Genomic DNA, 25,430 nt, shown 5'->3' with positions numbered 1-25,430 from the left:
GCTCTGCTCTGGAACAGCCTCAACCCTTCACTCACACCAGCTGAAATCCCCTGCCCTGCTGGCTTCCCGCATCCTCTGCTCAGAATTCTCTAGGAGGAAATGCTACTTCCTTCCACCTACCAGCCATCTGGAAATCAAGGATGGCGGGCACAGAGCGCCGGGGAGGGGCCACAGAAACGCGCACAGTGTAGTTGGCACCTTGTTGGAGGTGAAGGCACACTTCTGGGGTCCTGCTGTCTGTGGTCACGTTGACTGTCTCCTCATGAGCGGATTCCACAGCATTCGACTGCTGTCTTTCAATGTTTATCTTTAGAAGAGGAAAGACAAGAGGATCCACCATGACTTGGGTCAGAACGACAGAGAGACTTCGTGGTACTCTGCGCTGTTTCCTCTGCCTTCTCATTTCAGATACTGTGTAACCAGGGAGGAGAGAGAGGGCCGGCTCTGCTGTGGGGGACCTGAGGACAAGATCTAATCATCCCAGGGACCAATGGGTCCTCAGCTGTGATAGAAGTGAGAACTACCACAAATGTGAAAGATTTCGGGGTGAGTTGGGACCTTTGCAGGCTCCATGGAGTTTGAGGAACCATGTAGGAAACAGGATACAACATGCAGAGAGAGTTTGGGGTGTATGAAGTTTTATTTAGGAAGAGGGTGTTGGGAAGGTTTGGTAGGGTGGGGGGGAGGAGAGATAGAGAGACAGAGAGAGAGAGAGAAAGAGGGAAACAGAGAAAGAGAGAGGAGGAGAGAGAAAAGGAGGGGGGAGAGCTGCCTCTTCAGAAGAAGAAGGAGAGAGAGAGACTGGGAGTGGGCAGAGCTTGTCTTTTAAAGGGACAGGGTACTGTCTGGATTCATTCTTCTGCCAGGTGGTCATAATGCACAGCATGATCACAACACAATGACCAACAACAAAAGGAGGACCTAGCACCAGTTCAGCGTATGCTCCCAGCCTTCTGGGGGAGAAAGGATAAGCACTTGGAAACAAGCCCTATGAGGATGCCAAACAGAAATGCGTGGCCCACGTCCACATTCCGTTAGACATAAAATATGTGGATATCTTAAAAATCCCATTCACTTTTTAAAAGGGCGCTGGAGCGAGAAAACATTTAGCCTGATCGTCCCGTCTCTCATTCTAACCATACAGTTGGTGGACAGCGGCATTAAACGGTATAATCTGGCGGTTGTTCCTAGTTACAGAAACGTCATCATTCTACCTTCATGGTTACTTGTGTGATGACAGCATGTAAGACCCATTAAAGAAAACCATCCTTGGGGCTGGAGAGATGGCTCAGTGGTTAAGAGCATTGCCTGCTCTTCCAAAGGTCCTGAGTTCAATTCCCGGCAACCACATGGTGGCTCACAACCATCTGTAAAGAGGTCTGGTGCCCTCTTCTGGCCTGCAGGCACAAATACAGACAGAATATTGTATATAAATAAAATAAATATTTAAAAAAAAGAAAACCATCCTTTTCTAATAGAAGGAGGTTAACAGTATCTTCTAAACCTGTCTTAGCTTTGAGTTGGCTCTAACTGAAATTCTTGCTTAAGAGGGTATCCCAAGAGAGTTTACAAAATGAAGGAAGTTCACCCAGGCTTGAATATGCAAGGAATAGCCAAGCAAGACTTTACACCAAGTGATTAACCATGCTGCTTCATGAGTTAAAATAGCTGGAGCTTGTTATTATACATTTGCAATGTTATTGTACACTTCACTTTATATGACTGAAGGAAGGAAAAGACAGCTGAAGGGAGGGAGGAAGGAAGGTGGCAGAGTGAGGGGGGCACGTGTGTGTGAGTGCATGTGTGTGCATGCGTGTGTGCTTGCGTGTGTGTGTGTGTGTGTGAGTGCATGTGAGTGCATGTGAGTGCATGTGTGTGCATGCGTGTGTGAGTGCATGTGTGCATGCGTGTGTGCTTGCATGTGTGTGTGTGAGTGCATGTGAGTGCATGTGTGTGTGTGCTTGCATGTGTGTGTGTGTGAGTGCATGTGTGTGCATGCGTGTGTGCTTGCGTGTGTGTGTGAGTGCATGTGAGTGCGTGTGTGTGTGTGCTTGCATGTGTGTGTGTGTGAGTGCATGTGTGTGCATGCGTGTGTGCTTGCATGTGTGTGTGTGTGTGTGTGTGTGTGTGTGGCGGAGGGGGTGAAGTTCCCATGTAGGCCACGTCCTCCTGGCTCACACTTCCATCTCTGCATTAGGAGGGGAAGCAGCCCACGTTACTTACCATGTACATGATCTTGGAGTTTATGCTTTCCGGGCTTATGTGCCACCTCACACAGCTGTCATTAAACACAGACACATCATGAATTTCGACCACTATTTCTAGAATAGGAAAAGAGAAAAGAATTGACTCGTGAGCTGTACCAGTGGGCTCTGGGAGAATCCTGGCGGACGCGGGGCATCTGTCCAGCCGGTGTCTCCCTGCTCACCAGTCACGCTCTGACTCAGATGCTGAAGTGAGCAGTCTGAGCGATCCCAGATGGCTCCTCATGAATGAGCCTGGCCCACTGCCTGGCCAGGCAAAGAAAAAAAAAAAAAGATTACTGCCTGAGGGTGGGGAAGAGCTCCAACTGTGATTAGCCTGATGGGCCACTGGATGCCACTGGTGTTCCTTCCATCAGGTAGGCTGGAGCAAGTCCAGAACCCATCGGATTCACAGCTTCCTTAAAGCCATACCGGGAAGTCGCGGGAGTCTGCCTTCCTCATCTTACCCTGGGTGGTAGGCAGTCATTCGAGTGACCGCTGTTCCCAAAGGGAAAATGGCACGTGTCACCATGCAGGGTGACTCCTCGGGAGAAGCTTGGAATGAACTAAGAAAGTTCTCCATAGAGTCCCTGATCACCCTGGGATTCTGCTAGCAGAAACCACGTGATCCTGGTATGTGAGAAGCCATGATTTCTCTGGGTTCTGCTTCTTCTAAATAACCTGCATCTCTATTCCATGTGATGAATCCGGCAATGTGGGAAAACACAAGAGTTCCCTTAAATGACAGTTCCCAATGGACCCAGCCAGCCAGCGTGGTATGCGGAAAACCTACCTTTTCATTTTTAAAATCAAATTGGCTATAAATATTTAAAACCATTTCTATTTGCAAATGGCATGATCTTATTTGCATACACTCTGAAGGAATTAAAACTTTGAAAAAAACATGAAAGCCGAGAAAAGAGCTCAGCAAGGTTGAGGGGACAGAAGGTTAATATGTGTTACTGTACAACAGAAATGAATGATTAAAGGAAATTAAGGCAATTTCTTTTACCATCAAATCGAAAAGGGGAAAAAACAAAACAACACTTTTAAGTTATGCATTTCACGTTCATCTCTGGAGAGAAGAATTCTCATTTAATCCAAAAGGAGAAAGAATATTCCACCGCCCTGTTCAAGCTTCTCCTGGAGGCAGATATCTCACAGACTCCTGGGTCTGGTGTGCACTAGCCCTGCATCCACTTTGACGACGTGACTGTGCTGTGCCTCCTGATCTGGGGCTTTCTTGCTGTGGCTCATGTACTCCAGCACAGGCAGCCTGGACAGGAGAGGAGCTAGATGCAGCCTGGAGCTAGCGGACCAGTCACTGCCCTTTTCTCCCTGGAGGCAACTGTCCTAGTGACTGAGTTTCCACAACCATTCAGAACGCTGTACCAGCAGGGGAGCAGTCCCACCTACCAAGGGGAGACCAGGACATTATGGCATCTTCACACTGGTTCTTTCTTTCCCTTATTATCCCTCTTGGCCCCCAGTCCAGATTCCTGGAATTTTACTCCCCGTCATATAATAGTACAAACTCCTGGTTCTGTTTTGGGAGAAATTCAAGGTAAACCCTGCATCAAGACAAGTGAGTAGACTGTTTGCCTCATAGGCATGGAGGCTTGGGTTTGATCCTCAGAACCCATGCTTGTTTGTTTGCTTGCTCATTTATTTACTATGGTTTAGTCTGATGGGCTGCTGGCTATCACTGGTGTTCCACTCAAGGAGGCCGGAGCAAGGCCCAGAACCAAGCCTGGTGTTGCATGCTTATAACGCCAACTTTAGGAAGGTGGCGACTGCTGGATCCCTGTCCCATTTAGGAGGTGCGCTCCACGTCAGTGAAAGACCTCATTTCAAAAGCCCAAGTTTGGTTCCCAGCACCCACATCAGACAGTTCACAACTATAACTCTAGCTCCAGGGGATTTGACCCAGGCACCAGCAACCACAGCACACCCACACAGACATATTAAAATGAAAACAGCGAAACAGACGTCTCCTGTGGAACAATATCCAAGGTTGACCTCTGGCCACGCACCCATGTGTTCACGCATGTGTGCGTGCGTCTGTGTGTGTGCGCGTGTGTGCATGCGTGCGTCTGTGTGTGTGCGTGTGTGCATGCGTGCATCTGTGTGTGTGTAAGTGAGAATTATAATTCCTTTACCTGGGGAGATAACATTCCCCTAACTAGCTCCTGTCCCTTCCCTACAGTAAAGCTCTTCTTAACCACCAAGAGGAAAAAAAAGAGCCTGAATTTTAAAACCTGCAGAGCTAACTCAGTTTTCTTGTACAGAACCAAAGACATATTCACCTGGTCTACTTGGCATTAACTACATTCTATGTCCCACTGCACCTGTTTTGGGGGTAAATCCAAACTGTCTATTAATAAGTGAGAATAAACTGAGGCAGAGAAGACAATGCAAATTTCTGCAGAGATATCAGAATATCCGCGATGAAGCCTAAAATAACCCATAGGTTCCCATGTCAGTGATTCTCTTTGGAATGTGGGGAATGTGGGGAAAAAAAGAATCCAGTTGCCAGCATGAATAAGCAAGGAGACGTAAGGTAACGGCCTTGTTGGCTCACCTCCTCGGGCAGCAGTGGTGATGCTGGTACCAGAGTAGCAGCCTGGATAAATGTCAAGTATACTGACCACTTCTGCAGCTATCTATCCTTCCGAGCCCCAGAACGCTCAGCCTCTCCGCTCACTCACACGGCCTTCTGATACTAACTCAGCAGCTGGTTCACAGGAAACAGAAGTATCTCTCTCCCCATCTTCTCCCTGATTGCCAATAAAGCAAATAGCCTTCCTATTTGGGGTGCCTGTGTCATCCAAGCAGAGATTGGAAAAGGGTTTCCTTTCTTGATCTTCCTTTTTGCTCATTCACTATGACAACTGCAAATGACATCTCAAAGCTGCCATCTGCCTCCAGACTGTGCCACGCTCTGCACAGATGGGACCCAGATCTGATTACAGAGGAGCCAGATATTCCACCCCAAAGAGTAGCTGAGCAGAGTTGGTGACTCTTCCCACCGAGAACCTACAAACGGGGTGAAAAGACTTTTTTTTATAGTGCTGCCCTTTGAAACTACGACTCTTGCACGCTAATTCTAACTTTCCCTATAACTGAAAAACACGCACAGGCTGACAAGATGGCTCGGTGGATAAAGGAGCTTTGCCAGCAAGCCTGATGACCTGAGGTTGATCACAAACTCCTACGGAGAGAACACACCTCCTAAGTTGTCCTCCAGCCTCCATGTGTGCACAGTGGCATGCATACACCAACACCTACACACAAATAACTAAACAGATGTCATAGGCATTGAAAAGAGGGGCTGGAGAGATGGCTCAGAGGTTAAGAGCACTGGCTGTTCTTCCAGAGGTCCCGAGTTCAATTCCCAGTACCCCACATGCTGCCTCACAACCATCCGCAATGGGGTCTGGTGGCCTCTTCTGGCCTGCAGGCATACATGCAGGCAGAACACTGTCTGCATAAAAAAAAAAAAATCTTGAAAGAAAAGAAATTGAAAAGAAGGGAAAAGGAAAAGAAGAAAACCACATAGGGAAGTCTTTGAAGCGGCCTCCTCTTCATTCACTGCTCACAACGTACAGAATTGCTCCCCGTGAGGAGGACTCCACCTCCGTTCTTCCCTCAAGGAACACATTGCCCAATGGAAGGAGCAAACACGGATGCAGGCAGATTGCATTATTACGGGCTCCACACAAATACTGAAGGGCACAGAACGGGAAGATAGCAGCTCTCACTGGAGGACCCGGGAAATTCAGTTTCACTGAGGGCGCAGCCTCGGTAGATAAATGGCTGCAGAGGAGGGAGGACGCGTGAGCAGAAAGAACGGGTCTGAACACCGTGCTCGTGAAAAGGTGAGGCAGGGAAGAGCAAGTGTTGAGGGGGAGACGTCAGGTTGGTACAGAAGTGAGGCCACAGAGGACGCATAGGAGGGGACAGGGACGGGCTTGCTTGCTGGATTAAAGGCACACGCCTCCAACCAGAGACAAGCTGCAGGATAACGAGGGGGCCAGTTTCCCATTTGGAAGGAAGCACTCAAGCGCAGAAGAACCGGAGGTCATAAAATAGAATATAATACTGTTTACTCAATGACAACTATATGTCAGGCTCAGACTGCTCTTGACAGACTTGATCTCATTTTCCCAGCAGTCATAAGAAGCAATAATAAAAACAATAAGAAAGAGAGAACACTTATTGAATTATAACTATGAACCAGAAAGTGGGCACAGGACTTCAACGTTCAAAATATCCTGATGACTAGCCATCACCGTGTCCATTTTATAGACCCGAGGCGTGGATGTTAAGAAACCTCCGAGGGCCAGACAGTGTGAGGGACTGAGTCCGGACTCACAATTAGATGCATTACACCCCACTGCTGAGAGCCTTTAAACTGAAGCAGATACTCAGACAAGAGGTTAGGACATGAAACCGGGGTACTGTATTATGAAACAAGAAACAATTCTGAAGGAGATGAATGGGAGGTGACGGAGCAGGAACAGAGAGGAGCCCTGGCTGACAGCCAGCCTCTGTGCTCAAGGGTCTGAATGAATCACCCTTCACTGCTCTCCAGAGAGAGTGGGCTGTAAGAGGGAGCGATGAACTGGTTTGAGGACGCGCTGGATATGAGCTGTCTGCTGGCCGTCCAACGGTCAAACAGCCTTAAAAGCCATGGATCTGTGAGTGGAAGACAGGTAGTGAAGGTGAGACACAGAAGTAGGTCATAGAGAGGGGCTCAGTGAGAGAAACCCCGCTGCTCGAGAGACCTGGGAAACAAGGGCAGTACGGGGAAGAGGAAGGGGAGGGGCTAAGGGAAACCGTGCTCAGGAAGGGAAGGAAGGGGTGTCACTTTCTTAAAACAGCCTCCCGCATAAAGCCCAGGGGCAAGGTCAACCTCCCTCCCTCTATCTTTTGTCCTTGCTGAGCTGCAGTCAGTCCCACTTAGACACCAGGTTTGACCTTGGGCAGAAGTAGAAAGAGCAGGCCTTCGTTCTGTACAGTTGTAGGACAAATAGGCAACTCCAATTTGACTTAGAGAAGGGTCCTACAAAGTTTGGTTATGAACAATCTAATTCTTTCCTTTTGTGTGTGTTAAGTCCTAAGTTAAAGTCATGTAAAATGGGTAAAAGTGAATTTACAAGGTGTGTGGTGAATTTTTGTGGCATTTGAATAAACATTTATATGTTCATCAGGTGTTAATTTTTTGTGCACATTGGGAAAAACACATCTAGCTCATCAAAGTCATGATATACCCCATACTACAAAGAATTCTTGGTTGCTATATTAAAACTACAAATTTAAATATCTGTCAGGTGTCTTGGGGTTTCTCTTGCTGTGAAGAGACCCCATGACCGTAGTCACTCTTATAAAAAAAAAACATTAAACTCGGGAGGCTCGCTTTTAGTTTCAGAGATGCGGTCCATTATTATCGTGACAGGGAACATGGCAGTGTACAGGCAGATGCGATGCTGGAGAGGTAGCTGAAAGTCCAGCATCTTGCAGGCAACAGAAAGTCGATCGTGACACTGAGCGAAGCTAAAACAAAAGACCTCAAAGTCTGCCTCCACAGTGATGCTCTTCCTCCAATAAGACCATACCTACCCCAACCAGGCCATACCTCCTAATAGTGCCACTCCCTTTGGGGGCCATCTTCTTTCAAACCACCACATCCAGCATGGTGATATATGTCTATAGACTGAGTTGCTTAAGAGGCTAAGGCAGGTAGATCTCTTGAGAACAAGAGTTTAAAACCAGCCTGAGCAACATAGCAAAACTCCATCCCAAACGTGACTGTGTGTGTAAAACGTGTGAATATATATATATGTATATGTGTACATATATACCATACATATGTGTGTATATATTATTTTTAAAAACAAGATACGTAAATCACTGTTTAGTTATGTCAAAGATAATCAGGATGTTATGCAAAAAATTCAAGCTTGGAAGAACAAGAACAGGAAAGTGTGGGATTCCAGGACCCTCAGACTTGAGTTCAAATCATAACTCCATCAAGTCCTAGTTACAGAATGACCCTAAGAAAATTGCTTAACCTCTGCGAGTCTCAGATCACTCGGCAGTGAAATGAACCTTGCTTTACAGGTTTCCTGTGACAATGAAGTGAAGTCAAGCATTAAAGCCCCCCCCCCCCAAGAGAACCCTGGGCGTGCAAGCTGGTGTTTGGTGATCAGAGCAATGATGTTGGTAGTGCAGATTTTACACACGTATTCATACCCAATGCAGTTGTGTGTCTATTACGGTAATGTGCCCATTGACCCAGCCAGCTTTCTTGTCCATTTAAAACAGACAGAGCTGCAAGTGAGCACACACTGGACTGACGAGGAGGGTTGACAACCAAGGAGGGACACAGGGTAAGAGGAGCTTGGGAGCATTTGCAGTCGTAACTGGGAAGTTATGGAATGTAGAAAGGATCCTGGCGGATCGGCAGACTCTGCTTCAACAAAGTCATTACTCCCCCAAGAGCATGGAGTGATGGAGGGACAGAGCGTGGAGGGTTAACCTTGTAATTATTAACCCAGACTCTAAACTTAAAAGCTAAATGACCTGGGCAGAATGGAAGCCGGGGACAGCCTTATCAAGAATGAATCGGCCCCTTTGATCTTGAAGTAAACTGACTCACTAATGTGAAGCTTCCACCTCGGGTTTTTCCAGACACTAAAGCACTTGCCTAATTCCCAGCTGTCTGGAATTTCCAGTTCAAACTGGCCTGAGAGAAGAAGGAAAAAAAAATCCTACCATCTTCTTAGAATTCATACTTAGTGAAAAACATTACAAATCCATGCCAATAATGCAGAGGAATGGGGCTCCAAAAATATCTGACGGTAAATAAAAACAATCTGTGTACAGATAGTTCACTCCACCCAGCTTGGAATTAAACACGGAAGTACAGAAAGAGGGGTACAGGGAGTGAGAACGGGGAAAGAAGCTAAGCATGAACACTGAGTGAAGGAAATACAAAATACACAGGGGGAATCGGGACGGGGGATAAAGACGTTGATGAAAAACAGGGGAAAGAAAAGAGAAGAGGGGCGGCAAAGCAAGAGCCATGACAACCAGCATCTCTCCCTTTTCCAGAAGCTTCTCCAGCCTCCCCTTCCGTGAATTAATCAGCATGTAAATCATTCCCTTTATCTGTAAAAAATCGAATTGAGCTGCCAGGACTGATGGAGGGCACACAGCCTCCTCACAGAGAGAGAGCCTAGCTCCCCGCGAGAAAGCCTTTTTCTCTCCTTCAGTCAAAGCCCGCCTCAGCCCATGCCACAGCTGCAGCTGGAGCTCCAGCCTTAACAAGAGGTGAAAGGCTGAGGACAGTAATTATAATTAGCGGTTACATAACATGTTTGTTCTTCAAAGTGCTGTACAAGGATCAGCTGATTAATAGCTTACTGGGCCCCGTGCAGATCTCCTGGTTTTTCATGTATGACTAATCCTTGTGCCCCCACTGAATTCTCAACGGTGGCAGCAGAGGACCTTCAGCAACGCGGCAATCCTGGGGAGAGCTGCTTTACCTTTAAGTCTTGGAGCTGCTGCAGGGCTGTGACAGAGACCACCTGTCTGGCTCAGTTTGATTCTAGGGAAACCGGAAGCGCCTGGAGTCCTTGGTCTTTGCTACACAGGCTTGGCCTTGCTTCTTTGCTCAGCCAGCGAGGCGTCTCCAGAAGAAGCTAGTATAGAGTTGTGGGTTCTCGTCTTCTGTTTTCTCCCCACTCTCTAGCCTGCATCTTTTGCATTTAATATGGAGATGGCTGAAGGTAAGAACTTTCTGCCTACTCCGAGGATTCTTTACCCACAGACTTCAGCAGTCTGTGATGGTTTGCATTTCTCTACGAAACATTACAAGAACATGTGAACACGCATTTCCTTGGGTAGAGGTCTGACTCTTCTACCACACTGTAAATTCCAAAACAGGAGTGTTCCACACACAGTGCACACTGGTCTACAAAGTGAGTTCCAGGATAACCAGAACTACACAGAGAAACCCTGCCTGGGAGGGGCGCGGGGGGGGGGGTGAGGGGTGGAACCAATATAATACATTTTTTGTATTTTGTGTTTTGATACAAATAAAACTGAAATTCCTTGCATTTGCCATCTTTTGCCTGAAAAACTGTCATGCCAAAATGTGTTAAGAATATGAGAAAATGGTTCATAGAATAGATTTTCTTCATTGGTTAAGGAGAGAAGGCAAAAAAAACCCATAATGAATTAAATTATGGTATTTTAGAAGAATCTCAGGAGCCATTTTCCCAAAAAGTATAGTAGGGACTATTGTCCTAAGAATGTTTGCGGGGAGACCCACACCCAACTATCTTGAGAGCTGTTAGCAGAACCCGCCCCACATTCCAACTATCTGGAGAATTGTTTGTGGTTGGAATCACAAAAGGAACGATTCTGCTTGCCTAGAGAACACTAGGTGTGTCGACTCGTGACCGTGGCTGCCCTGGCAAGATCCTTTCCAGCCCTTGCCATGCCCCTGCCCCCATCCCAAGCCAAATTCCTCATTCAAGGGCTGTATAAGCCACAACCATTTCACTAATAAAGAGAGACCTTGACAACAGAATCTTGCTTGGTCTCATTCCAGTCTCCCGCCCCTGTCTTTTTCAGATAGCGCCTCTTCGGGACCTTGGAATAACTGACCCGCTGGGCGGGTTACAAAAAAAGAACACGTAAAGTTCGCTGCATAACTTATTTTCCCAATCTGCCTTCTAAACCATCAAGATTAAGCTGGTAAATCTACAGCCAAGTGCCCACCCAAGCAGACAGCGGAGGCAGGCACAAGCCACAGGGAGGCAGCTTCGTGCTCCACCCTCCTGCTGTTGCGTCCCCAGGTAGCAGGGCCTAGCAGAACCGAATCTGTACCTGTGCACGTGTACGTGATTTCACTCCAGCCTTTCTCCGTGCAAACAGAAGTGATCTTTTCTCCAGGACTCTCGAAGCCCTCCTGACAGACATAGTGAGCCACACTGCCCAGGCTGGAGGTGGGATTCCCCACCAAGATGGCGTTCTGGACTGCGGGAGGGCTGCCACAGCTGATCTCTGCAACGAGAGGCAACAGGACACCTGTGATGAGCCCTGCCTTCCGTGCCCACAACGAGAATCTCAGAAGCGAGCATGTCATGATGACAGGGGCCATTCGTCTGGGGAAAGAGAAAACACAAACTCCCTCAAATAACTCAAATATAATTATGTAAAATTAAGGTTGTTCAGAAGTACAGGAAACTGGTATGCCTGGATTTAATGAAATTTTCAAACGTGCACCCAGAGAGAAGAACTGAATTATGAGATGGCTTAGGTATAGAGCTCCCTGTCTGTGAAATAATACATCTTAGGGTTTATTTACATACGAAAGTTCTGTAGAACTTTTTACTGTGCATCTTCGGGTCATTAACTCTTGCATTGGGGATAGTGCATTGTAGCAACCGTTATCAACCGGATAGTAAATAAAATATAAAATCCTTGGCTCTCTTGAAGCGAGGCAAAGCAGAAAGTGCCTGTCTTCCTACATTCAAGTTGCAGGCAATTCCCAGGGGCAAATGACACTTGCGGGGAGACAGACAGATCAGAAAGTACTGAACTGATATGAAGTCTCTCTTCTGCAGCTTTAAAAGCCAGTGGACTATCTACACAGAACGTTGTGGGAAAGAAAGAGCATGACGTAACCTAACCAGCTTAGGCCATCCAAACCAGACCTCAGAACACAAGGCAGTCATCATCAGCCAGACACTTTCAACTTTCAAAAATGTTCTGTATGTCTTTTCTGACAAAAACGCAAAAGAATCTAATAATATACTGATTTAATACATACTTGTAAGCCCAGCGCTTAGAGGGCTGAAGTAGGGAGACTGGACACTGAAGGACCATCCTGGGCTGCAGAGTGAAACACTGTCTCCAAAACCAAACACTTGTTGGATGAACAGATCACTTCTTACTCTCCTCCCCTTGTCCTCTGGCTGCAGACATTGTTCATGGCCTCTGAGCTTTATTTTGTTCTCTTCTTTAAATTTCACTGATTGGGATGACTTCGGTAGTGGGGTTCACCTTTCAGACCTAAGCCTACTTTGCCAACATCCTTTTGGGTCCCCCCTCCCTGCTTTTTTAGTCATTTCAGAAAAAAAAAAAAGACACAAAGCAAGCAAATAAATATGAATCAATGTGCAATTCTGTCTTTAATACTGAATCACCAGAAACCACCCAAATGTTTATCAAAAGAGAACTGGGTGCTAGGTGTGGTGTTCCGCCTATAATCCCAGCACCCAGGAAGGGAAGGCAGGAAGAATAAGAATTTAAAGCTAGCCTTGGCTACAAGACGCCCAAGAAGAGCTAGAGAAAATTAGGTGAACAAGCCACAATGCTACTGAGCAAGTCATAAAAGAACTAGAAGGATCCACACACTGGTATGAAAAGATGCCCAGGGTACAAAGGCATGGTACGAAGACAGACATTGGGTTTCATCTAAATATCCAGATGTCTTCCTTTGCATGGTTTCCCTTTGATTCCAAATAACCATACACATATGCTGAGCAATGGACTGTATAATGTGTGTTTAAAAAAATACATAGGAACTTGAAAACACTGCTTATTGTCTGTCAATAGAGTCTTAGAGTTCTTACCCACACCCAGCATCAAAAGTAACCTAGTCTAATAAGAAAAGGACTCAGGATCGGTCTGTCTTAGGAAATGGGGATGGGGAAACAAGTGTCAGGAAACACATGGGTGAACAATGAGACTGGCAAGTATGCAGACAAGTCTCTATAGCCTGTTAAATGGGAGGGACCACTTGAAACAGCGTTCTTAAATGACTAAAGGTTGAGCAACGTAAAACAATTAGTAACAGAAACACGATTCCAAAGTTTTCCAGTAAAACTTGAGCAGGGAGGCTTAGGGACCATGTAAAGCTAACTCTGTCACCAGGGGGGACAGAGGGCAGTTCACAGGGACAATGCTACTCTAGAAAGAACAGCAAACGTAAGGGGACTGGGAATGCAGCCCAGTGGGTAGCGCCCTCAGAAGCATGCTTGAAGTTCATCCCCATCCCCACTAAACAGAGAGTAGGAGTGCCTAGCTGCACCCCAGCATTTAGGAGACAGAAGCAGGAGGATTTGAAATTCAAGGTAAGCTTTTAATCCCAGCACCTGGGAGGCAGAGGCAGGAGGATTTCTGTGAGTGAGTTCCAGGCCAGTCAGAGAGACTGAGAAACACTGTGTTGTAGGAACTAGAATTACTTCCCTAAGAAACACTTCCTAGATCAGCGTTCTCATCTGTTGCCGTTGGAGTTATCCAAAGATCTATTATACACATAACAGCCCAGCCCACCTCAACAGTATTCTGGCTGAAAGGGAGCTTTCAGTCAACACAAACTCAAATCAAAAGCAGTTGTGGGACCAGAATAAAGCGGTGACTTCATAAAGTCCCAGCTCTATCTCCTTAGGTCCATGTTTGCTTACAGGGATCTGTTCCCTTTTCATACGTGTTTACCAAATACAAGACCCCTTGGCTCTCATGGTGTTTTTCCAGCATCAAACCTCTACTGGCCCCAAATATTGCTATCCATCGGTAATATTTGTGTGTACACGAGCAGTCAACCAAACAAGTAGTTAATGTTTCCTAAGGCTGCCCAGTCACTTGCATAAAGAATTTCTAGTTTAAGCTAGGATTTGCTAGAGCAAATCGAAGAGGAAATAACAGAGAAGGGTTGAAAATTGAAACATCAATGAAGAACTGAAATTAAAAATATACTTTTGTTTACCTTGAATATGGACTCCTAAAGATCTCAGCAGTGATGTTAGAAAAGGAACCCAAGCTGGGTGGTGGTGGCTCACGCCTAATCCCAGCACTTGGGAGGCAGAGGCAGGTGGATCTCAGTGAGTCTGAGGCAGCCTGGTTTACAAAGAAAGCTTCAGCACATCCAGGACCATTACACCGAGAAAACCTGTTTCAAAAAAAAAAGAAAGAAAAGAAAAGAAAAGACGAAAAAAAAGAAAAGGAAAAGGAACCTAGAAATAGATACTTAATAGAGGAGCGTAGGTTCTAAGAGAGTAAGAATGTGGAAGAGACAATAACAAGATTGGTTTCCATCTCAAACACATTCAAGAGTAATGGAAAGCATAAAGATTTTAGTTGTGCTTGCAAGAACTTTATAATTTCCAGTAAAAAAAAATATTTACCAGATTGCTGAGAAACCATTGGCTTGGTCTCTAGAGAGGAAAATTCAAAAGGCAGACAGTACCTAGAGTTCTGTGAGCTCCCATTACAGAGACGTTCAAGTTGCACAATCCCCTGGCAGAAGAGATTTAGAAATACCGTGTGATTCGAACAAAACACATTGTTCTAAGCACTTTTCGATAAGAATGGCATAGGGAGCATATGAAACGCATGCATGTTGACTATTAGGTCTTCGTGTGCAATGGGCCCCATGTCTGAAGACTTGCTCTCTGGCCAGTGGTACTGGTTGGGGAGATTGCAGAACCTCTTGAGTGTCGGTCCACACTAGGAGACATATGCTGCTGAGCATAAGCCAAGGACACTATCCTAGCCCTGCTTCTAGACCTTCTACTTCCCAGTCCTCCAAGACGTAAGGTATGCCACGAGCTCCTGGCTGTCACGGACAGAACTAGCCACGGAACAGGGCTGTTTCCCTTGAACTATGATCTACAATAAATCATTCTTCCCATTAGTTTTCTTGCCACAGCTACCAGGAGAGCAACTAATATGGAAATCAGTGCTAGGAAGTAGGTCACAGCTGTGTAAACTTGACTGTGTGGTTTACAGGCCTTGCTGGGGTGTTCTGTGTAGCAAGGGTCTGTTGAAGAAAGAAGGCATTCCAGGGTGAAATGATTTTAAGTCCTTTGTGGCACTAGGAAGGTTCAGCCTCTCTGAAGGACTGAACCCCAAACCTTACACCGGCATATTTATCGATTGTCACACAAAGTACTTCCTCATGCCAAGGTCCCTAATTTAACTTATATGTCTTACTGAAGGACAGCATCACAGGCCCTCATGGCTCTGTGTCTGCTATGTATTGTGTGCAATACACAATAATACAGGAGCCTCAGGTGTGCCTGAGGCATCTTGTGACCAAAGACATGGGACAGCTGCAATGGCCCTTCAGCAAAACAATTCTACAGATCATGGGAAGCAAACATTGCTTTCCAGAAGGAATCTTCAAGGTCAAAGTTCTTCCAGAAAATAATGATTCATTCTAATGTCTACTTCAAATACAGCGACTCGGCTTAATTCCCCCAACAGGCCTTCTGAACGAGCTTGTTGGGGGAACGGTGGAGAATTTAGAGCCCTGGGTTAAAGAAGCCTTACTATACTGTGGTTCTCAACCTTCCTAATGCTGTGGCCCTTTAATACAGTTCCTCATGTTGTGATGACCTCCATCATAAAGTTACTTTGTTGTACTTCATAACTATAGTTTTGCTACTATTGTGAATTGTAATATAAATATCTGATAAGCAGAATATCTGACATGTGACCCCTATGAGGGGTCTTTTGAATCCCCCAAAGAGTCACAACCCACAGGATGAAAACCACTGCTGCAAGCAGAGCCGAATGGGTCATTCTGGTGGAAGCTGGGAAGATCTGACCACCAAGAGAAGTGACGGTGAAGGCCAAGCTCATGAGGTTTCAGAGAACAAGGGTTCTGTTGGGATTGAGCGAGGGGCTATTTGTGCTGCACACTGTCAAAGAGTCTTGTTGGAATGCCAGAATGGTATTTGTTTTTACTCTTTCACTCTTTGGACTCTTTGGAGGCCCATAACCCAGCTCCCAGATAAATCACACATGGAGGCTTATTCTTACTTATTTATGCCCGGCCTTAGCTTGGCTTGTTTCTAGTCAGCTTTTCTTAACTTAAATTATCCTGTCTACCTTATACCTCTGGACTTTTACCTTTCTTACTTCTGTATATCTTACTTTCGCCACTCTTACTCCATGGGTGGCAGGGTTGGATTCTGTACATGGGGCTCCTGACTGAGCTGTGCATGAAGCTGTGATGGTCATGGTTGATGCGTCAGAAATGTGGCTGTATGCCAGGACACCTCAAGGTACCAAGCAGAGCTGGCCCAAGAAAAAGGACACTTGTACTTCAGGTACCAGAGCTGTATGGGGTGGAGCTACTCAAGGCCCTTCGGAGTCCCAGATGATAGTACCACAAGCTCTGGATACTGAATACATAGCTTCAGAGGCTGGCACTTCCTCGATGGCTTTCAGCCTTGGTTTGGTCTAGCCTTTCCTTGCTATCATCAAATTTCTCCATTTGGGGATGGGAAGATTTCCTCTGATAGCCAGTGTGTACTGGAAATACATAAGTTGTGTTTTAACTTCACAGCCTGAAGTATGCCTATGGCTCACAAGAAGACTTCAGACTGGAGACTTTTGATCAGTGTTGAAACTGTTAACATGATAGGGATCCTCGGAGTTGGGCTAAATGTGTGTTTCACTCAGTGATGGCCCTGAGCCTTTTGAGGCCAGCAGTAGAGGATTATGATTTCAGTGTGACTTGTCTTTCAGAGGCTCAAGCGTTTGAAGACCTAGTTCCTAACTTGTGGTACTCCATTGGGAAGCTGTAGAAACTTTGGGATACAGACCCTTCCTAAGTGACGTGGGCTACTGTGGGCTACTAGATCTTGAGGTTTATTATACAGACTGGTCCTGACTCCAGCCAACCTCTCTGCTACCTCACTTTTGCGGACACAACAAGCTACTTCATAAGTTGTCACTGCCATGAATCCAGACTCTTCGGCCACAGTGCCTTCCTCACCATGTTGGACGCTACCTCCCAAAACATGACCCAAGAGAAACCACTCATCCTTGGGATAGTCTGTGACAGGTAGTTTGTTGCTCGTATGATGACATACTTCCCCTGTCTCTACCCAGAGAGAACTCCTCTAGATCAGGAGTTCTTAGTAGAGGCCTTAGACGCCTACATTTTTACAAAACTCGGCTGATTTTGATGCACATCCCCAGCTGGAATTTGGGGTGAGATTTTTGTTTCTGCCATTTGTTGTTTTGATTTTTCTTGTGCGGCGGTTTGTTTAGTTTTGTGTGTGTTGTGTGTGTGTGTTTGTGTGTGCACTCACGTGTGCATGCTCATGCATGTTTTTGCAGTCTCTTCCTGTGTGGACCAGGCTGTCCTAGCTGGAGCTCACAGCGATGGAATCTGAATGAAAGGATGGTGTGAATGAATATCTTTAATCATCACATGAATTTCCAATAGGGCTCACAGACTAAAGAATTACTGCCCGTAGCAACCCTCCATGGTAAGGAGGAGCATTTTCCCATCATACAGGTGGAAAACAGGCATTCAGCATCACAGAAGTAATTGGGGAGGTCCCAGAGCTCACTCAAGAGCTGCTCCATCTCTGAGATCGTCCAGTATTTTCCCCTCTACCTATCCTTGCTTTTGCAGGAGCACTTTTTCCCTCAGACCCAGAGGAATCCTTCTCTAGGACTAATCCTCCTGACTGATAGAGCTGCGGGTTCCCTACTCTCTTGTGGTCTGTGCTAATTTGTTCAGTGCTGCGTCTGTCTGTGGGGTAACTAGTTCATGCTGGTCACTTTAGCACTGAACACATGGACAAAGTTGTCGCTCTCACAAAACCTAGTGGGTCAGTAGACAAAAAGAAAAATCATCAGATGAATTCAGACTGTGGTAACAGTTAAACATGAGGTAAGAGAATGTGATGGCGTTTCCAATACAGGACCAGGAAGAGTGTCTGAACTCTCTGGAGATGGAACCTCTTCATTAGGACCCGAGGGATGATCCAGCCATGTGCAGAACTGGAGAACACCTCAATCAAATAAAATAGATCAAGACAACAAATGCTGACTAGGATGCAGGGGGAGGAATCACTAAGTGTAGCTCACTGTTGGTGGGAGTATAGGACCGCCAACATGGCAGGACAAGGTTCCTCAGAAACTTAAAACAGAATACCATGAGATATGGCTATCCCATTCCTGGGTACATGTATTGTAAGAAGTCTAAGTCAAAATGCTACAGAGATACACACTTGTTTGTATTTAATGATGGGCTGTTTACAACTATCAAGTAAGGAATCAGCCTGTGTGCTATACACACATACAGAGACACAGAATCACTCATTCAATAGAGCATCACCCTGCCTTAAAGAACAATTAAACCGTTAGGCTCCAGGGGACTGTCTGGGACTGCAGAGCACCATGTTAAGCGATGTAAGCCGTTCTCAGAAAGTACCTCATGTTTTCCTTCAGAAGTGCAGTCTGTATTTTTTTTAAGTTTTATTTATTTATTATATATACAATATTCTGCCTGCATGTATCCATGTGGGACAGAAGAGGGCACCGGATCTCATTACAGATTACAGATGGTTGTGAGCCACCATGTGGTTGGTGGGAATTGAACTCAGGACAACTGGAAGAGCAGCCAGTGCTCTTAACCTCTGAGCCTGTCTTGAAAGACAAAGCAAAGCAAAACAAATCAAAAAAAGCAAAGCAAAGAAAGAAGAGAGAGAGAGAGAGAGAGAGAGAGAGAGAGAGAGAGAGAGAGAGAGAAGAAACCACCTCCCTGGTTCACCACGCTGGACTTGGATGGAACCATTTCTCTGATTTGTCACGCCACAGATACCCCCACAAGCTTAAAGTCGTTCCTATCAACAGTCCAGCCAACAAAGTACTAAATTAAATTTCTATATTAAAACCTTCTAAAGCCCGTACCATCACAAGGGAATAAACATTAGAACAGTTTATATGCAAAGGAAAGAAAGATAAGAGCACAAATTTGCATGGCACATGCATGCGGTTGCTCGTTAAAGAGCATGTTTCCCTGGCTAATTACAGTATTAAGTAAGGACGCCTGAACCTGTGCTAGAATACAGTCGACTCATTATGAGCATGGCCAGGAATTTTCCCTGCGTCTCCCATTGTCTACAATGTTATTTGAATAATCAGCTTCAAAATAGGTCTCCCTGGTGGGAGGACAGCATTGTGCAGGTTCCAGAGATCACATTCATAGTGGAAAGTCACATCTCATCTTCAGGTGTGGGTGTCTTCCTACCCATGAAAACACTCCAGGAAGAGATCTGCCTGACGAAAGCTACAGTTAACTCATGTGCAGCATTTAATCAAAACCGACCGCACCGCAATGCCCCCCCCCCCATTGGCTGCCGTTTATTAGAAACATTGGCACAACGGTAGGGATTGATGACGGAAGCAGCAGAGTAAGAGAAGGCTTCACCCAAGACTGTTTAAGAAATCAATCGATGATAAGCTAAGAAAGCAAAGAAAGTGACCAAGAGTGCCCATGGGTTGGGGCAGGTGACTTGCCAGTCCCCAGGTGAATGGATAATACAGTTATTGATTGTACTGTTGACTCCAACTCCCCCCCCCAAAAAAAATTTTCCCAGAAAAATAAGTGCATATAAAACTCTACAAAAGAGCCGGGGGTGGGGGGGGTGGCACACGCCTTTAATCCCAGCACTCAGGAGGCAGAGACAGGCGGATCTCTGTGAGTTCGAGGCCAGCCTGGGCTACAAGAGCTAGTGCCAGGACAGCCTCCAAAGCTATTAGAGAAACACTGTCTCAAACAATCAAACAAACAAACAAACAAAAAGTGTGCGTACAAGCTAAAAAAAAATATTAAAGTCAATTTTTTATTTTTATCCAGCAATAATTGGATCAAATCAAAAGTTTTAAAAGGCACCTGGAGCGTAGTGGAACGCGGGATCTGTAAGGGCCCAAGCTACGTACGCAGACTGAGCCCAGAGTTTACACTACCCTCGTGTTTGGAATCAGATAAACCAACACAAGTCCTAGGCTTTGTGGATTGAACCTACCATCCTATCTTCTGAAACACCCCTGCAGGTGTGGGGTTACTCCACTGTGAAGGGCAGTGACCTTATCCACAGGCAAGTGATACAGCCTGAGGAAAGAAGCTAAAATCTGTGAGTGGCAGCAGAGTTCCTCACACTGGCCTGCACGCTCTGAATTTGACCGAGTGTCATTAGGCCCTCCCCACAGGGCTGTTTGGGCACTCCATGTGTCCACCATGGGTTGGGGGCAGGGCTGGAATATAAAGCTTCAGGCTGGGGGAAGCTGGATTTAGAAAATGCTATTGTAACTGTCAGAGGGAAACGGGAGAATTATTCTCTGCCATGACGCTCTCTGTGCACAGAGGCTCATTAGCTGCCCTAACGAAGCTAATGGACTCATTAGTACCCAAAAGGCCACTTGCCCTTAAGGCAGGAGGAAGGAAAAAATTTTCTTTTGGTTGTATTTTGTAATCTGAAGCCTTCTATCACTTCAGTCCTGAAGGACAATATATCTTCTCTAGCTCATGTTCATAGAGAGAGCTCTTTTGGAAGAAAAATATTCCATTTCACACAATGACTCGCACTGTCAATAACTAGTGTCTAGTTTGGAAACAGCTAGAACTGAAACACTTCTGAAGTTGCGGAGGAGGTGACAGGGTGGGTAAACGCGTGTTAGGAGCGAGAATGGGGGGGGGTGGTATCTGCATGCTTGTCAAGATCTTCTATTGGTAGAGGTGTTAATCATTTGTAAGGCTTTCGGACCACCGTGTGGAGGTTTCTCTTCTCAAAGGGTAACATTAGAGCCCTTCATTTTAATGTTCCAGTTGTAAACAGACTCTCTGGGTTCACAACAAATAATTGAGAGAACATGAAGACTGAAGAATTTCACATCTAGCCAGGCATGGTGGCGCACGCCTTTAATCCCAGTACTTGAGAGGCAGAGGCAGGAGGATCTCTGTGAGTTCGAGGATACCCAGTCTACAGAGTGAGTTCTAGGACAGCCAGGGCTACCCAGTGAGCCCCTGCCTGCCCACCCCGCCCCATTGTGGATGGTGCAATGTCTGGGCTGGTGGTCCTGGGTTCTATAAGCAAACAGGCTAAGCAAGCTATGAGGAGCAAGCAGGTAAGCAGCTCCCCTCCATGGCCTCTGCATCAGCCCCTGCTTCCAGGTTTCTGACCTGCTTGAGTTCCTGTCCTGACTTCCATCCGTGATGAACAGTGGAAGAGAAAGCCAAATAAACCCTTTCCTCCCCAGCTTGCTTTAGGTTATGGTTACATCACAGCAATAGAAATCCTAAATTAGGAGCCCAGTTACAGTAATCCCCTCCCCTCTGCTCACCACTGGGTTGTAATTCAAAACTGTAAGCCCTTTAACCTGCCTCTGGCAGCTTGTGTCTTTTCTGAAAAAGACGAAATAACAGGCTTATGGGGGGTTCAGGAAGGCAGTTCTCGCGTTTCCCTAGAGCTAATGAAAATGTGTGACAGGTGTTTCAATACAGTCACCTCAGTGGGAAGGGGACACTGGGGCTGCTGTGGAAGCTCTTAGACCTCACGTTCTAGTACAATTTCGGGTCTAATGGAATGGAGGACTCCATACTTCCGGCCCTACTCCAGGGGCTACAGAGACCGGAAGACCAATGTCAGCCATTTACTCCTCCTTTTCTGATAAGGGAAGCCCATCCCCAGAGCCACAGCCTGAAACCCAGCTGTTCCCTTCACAAGCACCCTGCTCCATAGCAGCCAAATTCACAGTTTCAGGGTGTGTTTGGTGGAATTCCCAATTCCCGTAGTTTTAGAACCCAGCTAAAAATACAGTGTCGACAGGCACATGGCCCAGAATTGGGAGCCAAGAGAAGGCTGAGGGGTAAAAAAGAAGGGTGCTTCTGCAAGGGGAGCAGAGGAGGCAGCGAGAAACTGGGGCCCTGTGGTGACATAGGTGGGGAGGAGGCTGTGGGCCTGCAGGGGGACACAGGAATGACTCTCTAACAATGCCCTGGGGAAATGGAAAAGCTCCCTTGATGTGGGAGTGATTTCTTATTAATAAAGAAACTGCCTTGGCCCATTTTATTGGATAGAAAATTACGTAGGTGGAGTATACAGAAGAGAATTCTGGGAGAAAGAAGGTTAGAGGAGGAGTCGCCATGATTCTCCCGCTCCAGACAGACGCAGGTTAAGATCCTCCCTGGTAAGCCAGCTCGTGGGCTACACAGAATATTAGAAATGGGTTAGAACAATATGTAAGAGCTAGCCAATAAGAGGCTACAGATAATGGGCCAAGCAGTGTTTGAAAGAATACAGTTTCCGTGTAATTATTTTGGGGCATAAGCTAGCCATGCGGGCGGCCGGGTGCCGGGGACGCAGCCCCGCCGCTCCAATTTCAACACTCCCTCCTCTAAATTACCTTCCTTTGCTCTCAGTTTAGACAGCAGCGTCACAGAGTCCTCTATATGAGCCCCAGGTTTTGGATTTCACACACACACACACAGGGTTTCTCTGTGTAGCTCTGGCCATCTTAGAACGCCACTCTATAGACCAGCTGGCCTTGAATTTAGAGAGATTGTCCACCTCTGCTTCTTGGGTGTTGGGATTAAAGGTGTATTCCACCACCACCCAGCTAAAGCCCAGGTTTTATAGATGTAATTTTGTTGGAGAATGTTATTTTCAGGAGTGTTACTTTTGTTTAAGGCTGCATTTGATTAACTGTGAAGCTGTGATTCTTTGCCTGTCTAAAACACATGATGGTCTAATAAAGAGCTGATTGGCCAATAACGAGGCAGGAGCAAGGATAGGCGGGGCTGGCAGGCAGAGAGGATAAATAGAAGGAGAGATCTGGCAGGAGAGAGAACAGGAGAACAAGGAGAGGAGGACTGTGGGGGGGGGTAGGTATATGTCTCTGTGAGTGTGTGTATAGGTGTGTGTATATATAGGTGTATGGGTAGGTGTTTGTATGTGTGTGTGTGTGTGCACGCACATATAGGTGCTGTGTATAAAGGTGTATGGGTAGTTGTCTGTGTGTGTATATAGGTGTGCATGTATATAAGTATATATAGGTTTATGGGTAGGTGTATGTATAGGTGTGTGTATATATAGGTGTATGGGTAGGTGTTTGTATGTGTGTGTGTGTGTGCACGCACATATAGGTGCTGTGTATAAAGGTGTATGGGTAGTTGTCTGTGTGTGTATATAGGTGTGCATGTATATAAGTATATATAGGTTTATGGGTAGGTGTATGTATAGGTGTGTGTATATAAGTGTATGGGTAGGTGTATGTATGTGTCTGTCTGTGTGTGTATGTATGTAGGTATATGGGTAGGTACATAGGTGTGAGTCATGGCACCCATGTGGAAGTCAGAAGACTGTTTACGGGAGTAGACTCTCTCCTTCCACCATGTGGGCTTTGGGGATCAAGCTCAGATCGTCTGGCTCAGTGGTAAGCCATCTCGCTGGCCCGAGATCAACTTTTCAGATTCAACATGTAAGGAAGATCATGTAGTGTTTGGCTTTCTGTGCCTGGTTCATTTCCTTTAACAACCTCTTCCTGTCCTATTCATATTGGTACAAATGACAAGATTCCCACCTTCTTGTGGCTGTATAATAGTCTAATGTATATATGAATATGTAACTCTGTTCCTTCACTGATGGATACCAAGATTGATGACATCTTGACTCCTTGTTGGGGGCAGTGATTGTACTAGGAATTCACGTGCAGGTGTCTCTTTGATTCGCTGAGTCATTTTCTTTGGGCGCATGCCCAGTAGTGGGGTAGCTAGCCCGTGTGGTTGTTCTATTTGTAGTTTCTGAGGAACCCCCTTAGTGTTTTCTAGAATGACTGCACTAATTGTCATTCCCATCAAGAGTTCCTCGTCTTCCTCACCCTCCCTGCATTCAGTATTAATTTTTTGTCTTTTAGATGATGGCCGGATAATGGGACAAGATGGCATGACTGTGCAAATCGATTTGCATTTCTCTGATGATTAGTGATACTGAATTTTTTTCCACAGAGCCACATGTACTCTTTTGAGAAAGGCCTATTCAGATCACTTGCTCATTCTTTTAAAACTATTTATTATATTATTATTTTTAATTGTGGGTGTGTGTCTGTGCATGTATGTGGGATTTCCTGGAGTTAGCGTGGTGGGCTACCGTGACAGCACTTCATGTGGACACTGGGAACCAAATTTGGGTCCTTTGTTTATGTTGAACTGCTGAGCCATGCTCTCCAGCCCCCACTCAAAAACCTGTCTCAAAAACTAAAGAAAAAAAAATTAAAGGTTTACAAGAGGTGGCTCACTTATAGTTTCAGAGGTTCATTCAGTCCATTATCAACATGGCAGGGAGCATGGTGGCATGCAGGCAGACATGATGCTGGCTACATCTTGATCAGAAAGCAACAGGAAGTGGACTGTCTCACTGGGCATAGCTTGAGCATATATGAGCCCTCAAAGCCCACCTCTACAATGACACACTTCCTCCAACAAGACCACACCTACTCCAACAAGGCCACTCCTCCCATTAGTGCCATTTCTTCGGGGGCTATTTTCTTCCAAGCCACCACACACGGTCTATAAGAAGCCTGGCTTCCTTTTTCTTTTCCTTGGAATTTTGTGGCTATGCTGTAAGGAAGTCTAAGATGTTGTGCTTAGGAGAAGCCTCAAGGAAGATCCCTGAAGAGGAACTACCATGGGGATGGAGAAGCCATGTGGAGAACCAAAGCAACCAAGCCAGTTATCAGTTTGGAGTTCTAAGATACGAAAGGCCTCCTTTTGTCTGTCATCTAAGCCCCCAGTTCAGTGTAATCATTCGGTCCATAGCACATATAAAAAAAAAACCCATATGACCAAACCGGAAATTGTGGGAAATACCCAATTGTTCAGTGTGTGTGTGTGTGTGTGTGTGTGTGTGTGTGCATGAATACATGTTCATGTGTGTGAGGGCAGGCATACATACGCCATGGCATGCAGCTGGGCCAGAGAACAACCTCAGATACCCATCCTTGCCTTCCGCCTCATTGGGGGCAGGGTCCCCTGCTGTCCAGTGCTGTATACGCCACGCTAGCTGGCTCAGAAGCCCACAGGGATCCTTCTGTCTCCGCCTCCCAACTCACCATGAGACAACTACATTACCGCTACCATGTGTTACCACATCTGGCTTCACATGGGCCTGGGGATCTGAACCCCAGCCTCCACCTTACCCAGGGAACCTTGTCCTCCGGCCATAAATTGCTCCTTAAAGCCACTAAACTCGAGGGGATCTTTGGGTGGCAGCAGTAAACAATCGAAATTCCCCGAACGCATGAAGAGCTCAAATAAGTGCCATTAGGAAAATAATACATCAATTTTCAAGGGGGAATTTCTAGGAA

At 46.0% G+C, this 25,430-nt stretch overlaps 1 protein-coding gene across 8 annotated transcripts in view; it reads right to left on the bottom strand.

Annotated features, from left to right (window-relative positions):
* Susd1 (sushi domain containing 1) overlaps nt 1-25,430 on the bottom strand; it is a 107,552-nt gene that overhangs the window by 60,833 nt on the left and 21,289 nt on the right. For 5 of the 8 annotated variants that reach the window (XM_050163715.1, XM_050163724.1, XM_050163697.1 and 2 more), the window contains exons 4-6: nt 11,142-11,318; nt 2,224-2,321; nt 121-307 (exon numbers count right to left, since the gene is read on the bottom strand). In XM_050163715.1, coding sequence (XP_050019672.1) covers nt 121-307; nt 2,224-2,321; nt 11,142-11,318 — 462 coding nt within the window. Of the gene's footprint in view, nt 1-120; nt 308-2,223; nt 2,322-11,141; nt 11,319-14,446; nt 17,282-25,430 lie in introns of those variants that run through there. The other 3 variants (XM_050163734.1, XM_050163744.1, XM_050163761.1) reach the window with 2 other exon arrangements.

Source organism: Alexandromys fortis, unplaced genomic scaffold (assembly GCF_014885135.2).
Source record: "Alexandromys fortis isolate MF-2015 unplaced genomic scaffold, M_Fortis_MF-2015_v1.1 scaffold_18, whole genome shotgun sequence".
Lineage (NCBI taxonomy): Eukaryota > Metazoa > Chordata > Mammalia > Rodentia > Cricetidae > Alexandromys > Alexandromys fortis.
This window is presented reverse-complemented; position numbering and strand designations above follow the sequence as displayed.